Source organism: Chinchilla lanigera, unplaced genomic scaffold, assembly GCF_000276665.1.
Source record: "Chinchilla lanigera isolate Chin_1 unplaced genomic scaffold, ChiLan1.0 scaffold00133, whole genome shotgun sequence".
Taxonomy (NCBI): domain Eukaryota; kingdom Metazoa; phylum Chordata; class Mammalia; order Rodentia; family Chinchillidae; genus Chinchilla; species Chinchilla lanigera.
This window is the reverse complement of record NW_004955534.1, coordinates 151,247-156,626: the sequence shown is the minus strand read 5'-3', so window position 1 is coordinate 156,626 and position 5,380 is coordinate 151,247. Positions and strand designations below refer to the sequence as shown.

The 5,380-nt window shown below is 43.8% G+C and overlaps 2 protein-coding genes across 2 annotated transcripts; one reads left to right on the top strand and one right to left on the bottom strand.

Moving 5' to 3' along the window:
• Nucleotides 1–1,152: 1,152 nt before the first annotated feature.
• On the bottom strand, nucleotides 1,153–2,385 carry Rnf113a (ring finger protein 113A). The gene has a single exon (XM_005410428.2). The coding sequence runs from the start codon at nucleotides 2,245–2,247 to the stop codon at nucleotides 1,210–1,212; it is 1,038 nt and encodes a 345-aa protein (XP_005410485.1). The 5' UTR covers nucleotides 2,248–2,385; the 3' UTR covers nucleotides 1,153–1,209.
• Nucleotides 2,386–2,443: 58 nt separating this feature from the next.
• On the top strand, nucleotides 2,444–4,336 carry Ndufa1 (NADH dehydrogenase (ubiquinone) 1 alpha subcomplex, 1, 7.5kDa). Its single transcript, XM_005410429.2, has 3 exons — nucleotides 2,444–2,630; nucleotides 3,464–3,553; nucleotides 4,187–4,336. The coding sequence occupies exons 1-3, from the start codon at nucleotides 2,529–2,531 to the stop codon at nucleotides 4,205–4,207; spliced, it is 213 nt and encodes a 70-aa protein (XP_005410486.1). The 5' UTR covers nucleotides 2,444–2,528; the 3' UTR covers nucleotides 4,208–4,336.
• Nucleotides 4,337–5,380: the final 1,044 nt, after the last annotated feature.

Genomic DNA, 5,380 nt, shown 5'->3' with positions numbered 1-5,380 from the left:
CAGCCTGCACTCGGGAGGCTGAGGCAGGAGGACTGTTTCGAGTTCGAGACCAGCCTGGGCTACAAAATGAGCTCAAGGCCAGCCTGAACTGCACAGGGAGACCTTGTCTCAAAAAAGACTAATAATAATAATAATAATAATAATAATAATAATAATAATAGGGCCGGGGATATAGCTCAGCGGGACAAGTGCCTGCCTGGTAAGCTCAAGGTCCTGAATTCAATTCCTGGAACCAAAAAAAATAATAATAATAATAATGAGAGATCTTGGGGATGAGATTCAAATCTAAACTAGTTTAGTCACTGAATCCACAAAGCAGTTGGGAAGACAGGTACACTGACTAACAAGGTATATCTATTATAGGGTCTGTGACAACACCGATAATTTTAGGACAATTGAGTATAAAATACTAGGTTTTTGGCCAGGTTTGGAAGCCCGTATCTGTAATCCCAGTACTCTGGGAGCACTGCAAGTGCAAGCCCAGCCTGGGCAATTTAGCAACTTAGCGAGACCCTGTCTCAATATAAAAAAACAGAGAAAAGGCTTGGGATGTGTCTCAGGGCAAAGGCCCAGGGTTCAATCCGTAGTACCAAAAGAAAAACAAAACCCAAAATCTACTAGGTTTTTGCCCTTTGCCAGTTCACAAATTTTATTAAAAACTGCAGTGTCCAATATGGTGGCCACTAGCCACATTCAAGCACTCAACAGCCACATGAGGAGGCATACAGGACAGGGCAGAGCACTTCCATCATCCATGGAAGTGGGAGTGTGGTGCTAGTTACCAGTCAATCCCCAACTCAACACCCACAGCACCTTGGCTGGCATGTATTTTAAAGTAGTACTAGCTCCCAAGACAGATAATGCAACAAAGTACTTTGAAAACTATTAAGTGCTACACAAATGAGATACAATAAATGGGTTCAGTTCTTGCTTTCATCACAGCTTTGGTCATTTCAAGTAAATTCTAGCTCTTTTCTTGCTCTTTTCTCCTTCCCATAATTTATGCCAGAAGGTCCTGAAAAGACACACACAGTTGAAGCGATTATCCCAGGGCTAAACATCCGGGTAACACCTACCTTGAAGCTTTTAACCCAGGACCCTACTTCACTACCTGCCTTCTCTGTCACTTTCCTCAAAAAGAAAGGACATGAATTCAGATTTTTCAAAACAACAAAATATTTATTTTGAGACTTCAGAATTATGGAAAACTTAAGTAATGGGAATTGGAGCCTCATCAGGGTCTTCTGGGAAATCAGAAGCACCACCGTCTGCAGCATCTCGATGCTTTCCCAGTTTAGCAATCAATTCTTTAGCTGGATTAAAGACGCCATTGGTCTGCTGGTCACAGACATAGCAACGCGAGGTGGTGCGGAAATGCTGCAATGCACAGCTCTCGCAGAAATAATGCCTGCACTTGGTGACAACTGGGTTTTGGAAGGTCTGGCGACAGATGAAGCACTTGAATGGTATTTCCTCATCATCACTTCCTACTTCGTAGTTTTCATCCTCATAGACACCATAGCGACCCTCGTCAAGCTCACGTTCGATCTGCCACCCGTGCTTGTAATCTGAACGGTCATGGAGGAATTTGCAGCTGTCTCCGAAGCCGCAGAAGCCAGTCTCCTTGTAATCTTTACAGATGTCAGGCTGGTAATCCCAGCGCACGGTGGCCCGTAGATGCTCAGGCGCTCGAATGGGGCCCTTTCTCACCATCCCGGAAGAAGCGTTGCCCATAGACGTATCCTTGGGTTTCATGTATTTCTGATAATTATTGATTCCCCGATAGATCTTATCATCTTCCTTGCCCCTCAGCTCCTCCTGGATCTTCTGGCTGCGCTCAAAAATGGCTTGCGCGTCCCGTTCCTTCTCTGTGTCTAGCTCGTAGACAGCTGTCGCCCCCATATCCTCTGGCCCCACGGGTTTAGCTGAGCGGGTGGACTTGTAGACCACGCCGAGACTCTCGGGCTCTTTCTCCTCCTCCTCCTCCTCCCCGCTGCTCAAATCGCCATAGGCCGCCCTCTTATTAATGCTGCCTCGGGTCCTTTGTATCATTGGATTGTGGATTGCCCGCTTCTTCTCCGGCCGGACCACAGTGTTGCCTTCGTCACTGCTGCTGCCGCTTTCTCCGGGCTCCGGGTCGCACGCCGGTCGCTTTCTGCGGCCAGCAGCCCCTTTCCGCCCAGGCTTTTTGAAGAGGAAGGTGCATACCTGGGCTGCCGACTTTCCGGGAGAAAGCTCCTCTGCCATTTTAGAGTCCCGAGCTCCTAAACTGCTGCGGAGTGGAAAACCGAGCCGGGCCTCTTCACGTAACTGCACGTAGCGCGCTCTACAGCAAGTCCGAGCAAAAGGAACTGATGGAAGAGAACGATTGAGAGAGCGCGAGCGCCAAACACTTTTTGAGCCGTAGGAGACTCCGTAGCTTCCTCCGGAGACGTACGTGGTGTTACGCTGCCGCGGAGCATATCCGGAAGGAAGCTGAAGCCCGGTCACCTTTGAGAGTACCGGAGCGTTTGGGGAGCCGAGCTGTGATGTGGTTCGAGATTCTACCCGGACTTGCCATCATGGGCGTGTGCTTGGTCATTCCCGGAGTGGCCACAGCATACATCCACAGGTTCTCCAACGGGGGCAAGGTAAGGCGGCCTGCCCGGGCCTACTGCACGTACTGGCATTCCCGAGACGGGGTGGGGAGGGGAGGCCGTTGGGATGCCGTTAGCCGCTCTGAGGCTGTAAATACAAAGAACGGCCCTCCTCTTTCTTCGTGTTGCCTAAAAGTGGAAGCTTACGGAGTTCGCATCCTGGCTTTAGGTGGAAACAGCTAGTTTTGCGGTGGAGAAGAGGGAGCCCTCGGGTAGAGTAGAATTGGAGAACCGGAGAAGTAGTTTGGAAGAGAGGTCCAGATTCCTAGAGACGCGGGAGAGGCGTTAGTCGTGGCCCCACACCTTGCGCTGCGGACTGGTCACCTTGTCTAGTTTGGTTTTAATTTCTTACACCCCTGTTTTGTAGTTTCTTCTTTTCCCTACCCTTAAGTAGGTTTCGCCCCCTAACTTCTTTTATGTTCCACTTTGTTTTGCAAGCCTTTGGGAAGTCTTATCAGGATTTTCGTATTCCCCTCTTCCTAATCCTTCATATTTCTAGAGTAAGTCAGAATGTAAACCGATTTGCTTTTTTGATTTTGTGTTTGTCCTTTATGTACGAGCTACCTGTTGTCTTTTGGGGGTCCCAAAAGGCAACAAGTAGACATTTCTGGGGGAGAAGGAGAGGGAGAGAGAGAAACACTGATGAGATTAGGAGTCAAGGTTCCAACGAAATTGTAGTGGTGTGATTTTATATAGGAGATTCTGGCCTTATATTGTTAATTTACCTTTTATTTCAGTATTGATTGTATTTTTTCTAGCGTGCCATTTCTTGAAAGTAGAAAGAACCATCTATATAAAGTGCAATAATATTTGTCTTCTGTTTGAAGGAAAAAAGAGTTGCCAACTTTCCATATCAGTGGAGTTTGATGGAAAGAGATCGGCGCATCTCTGGAGTTAACCGTTACTATGTGTCAAAGGTAAGATGACCGTGATGCTAGCCATCTGCCAGGGTTTGGGGTCTTAGTAATACCTTGCCATAGGTCATACAGTGCGAATATAATTTGCATGTTTTGTCTACTAGAAAGTCAAACAGCCTTTTATGTATTTAATGTCCTTTTGTAGTTCCTCTGTGAATTCTTTACCTACTCTGTCATTTTCTTTTGTGTTTATAGTAGTTTCTAATGTATTCTGGGGGGATACCTGTGTCTCCTCATCTGGTGCCACATTTCTTAAAGTATAGTTTCAGAATAAGCATCAAAATCACCTGGCATGTGAAATAGAAATTGGATTTCTAAGAGGTAGTTTCTAGAAATAAGTAATTTTAACTTCTCAAGGCAGTTCTTCCTGAAGTAGTAAACAAAATACCTGATCTGTTTATTTTAATATCTGGAAGAAATGTCATCACTGATTATTCTTTTTAATTTTAGATTCTGAAGTATTTGCATGTGAATTGAGTAAGATGAGTGTATTGTTGCAGTTAGAGAAATACGAAGTGTGAAAACATTTGCTTTAATGCCAGAGAATACTGTTCTTTGACACTGGAAATAAAGTACGTGGTACATCTTTGATGGGAACAGAATTCTTACATCCTCTTTTCTAAACTTTTTCAGGGTTTGGAGAACATTGATTAAGGAAGCATTTTCCTGATTGATGAATCAGTTATGGTCATCTAACCCTGTTGGAAGTTTAAGCAGTATATTACGTGGCATTCAGTTTACTGTGTTATGTAATGCTTAATAAAAACAAAATTTAAAAAAAAAGGCATTTCTTTCTTTAAAGTATACAGGATCAAGCAATCTACCCAATGTAGCTTTATTACTTAAAAAAACCAGAAGGCAATCAAAACTTCTAAAATTATAGATGTAATATATACCAAGCACCTATTTCCGTGCCTACCACTTCTTAAACTGTGTGATAGTTATCATCATTGTAGGAAAATGAATGGGTCCTGAGACTGTATGTTAAATAAATCAGACACAGAAGGTTAAAAATTGCATGGTTTTTCTTATATGAGAAACCCAAAGCATCAATAATTTAGATAGTAAACCAAAGGTGCTCACTTCGACAGCACATAGACTAAATAGTAAACCAAAGGAAAGATAGGAAACGCTTGGAGACGGGGAAGAGGATCTGGGAAAGGGGGGAGAGGGGAGTAGGGCGGGGAAGAAGTAAAAGATGATCAAGATACTAATTCCCCAAAATGAGTGTAATTATTATATATCACAAACATATAAAATGAAAAGGGAGGGGAAAGGAGACTACTTAAAATTTCTTCAGAGGTTGCTAGGACAATACAGAGAAAAGTAATTTTTTTCCCAGTTCTTTTCTCGGTGGGTCCTACAGTATTTACAATTCTAGCTAGGGTGCTGAGGGTGTAGCTCAGTAGGGAAATGTTTCCTAGGATATACAAGGCTCTGTTCTATCCCCAAGGATATACAAGGCTCTGTTCTATCTTTTGTTTTTGTATGCCAAAAACAAAAGAAAAATTCCAGTTAAGATACTTTTAATATGGAGACTGTATCTTCAGTTTTCATATATTCTGTGTGGTACCTAGCAGTACAGTACATGCTTAAGCTTTGATTTTTGTTTTAGGATAGAATAGCATCAGCAGTCATTTTGTTTATTGAGTGTACTGCCAGGTTCACCGGCACATGCCTATAATCCCTCTTACTCAGGAGGCTGAGGCAGAGGGATTGAAAATTTGAGGTCAGTTTGGGCCTATCTCAAAGGTGTAGCTCAGTGGTAGGGCAGTGCCCAGGGTTTAACCCCTAGCCTGCAAAGAAGTGATCATTTGAAATATGAGT

What these genes read in the sequence shown, in the direction of transcription:
- Rnf113a (XM_005410428.2), bottom strand. Translation starts at nt 2,247, where the DNA reads ATGGCAGAGGAGCTTTCTCCCGGAAAGTCGGCAGCCCAGGTATGCACC.
- Ndufa1 (XM_005410429.2), top strand. Translation starts at nt 2,529, where the DNA reads ATGTGGTTCGAGATTCTACCCGGACTTGCCATCATGGGCGTGTGCTTG. An exon ending in GGTTCTCCAACGGGGGCAAG is followed by an intron (nt 2,631 to 3,463) that starts GTAAGGCGGCCT and finishes TTCTGTTTGAAG; the next exon opens with GAAAAAAGAGTTGCCAACTT. An exon ending in ACCGTTACTATGTGTCAAAG is followed by an intron (nt 3,554 to 4,186) that starts GTAAGATGACCG and finishes AAACTTTTTCAG; the next exon opens with GGTTTGGAGAACATTGATTA.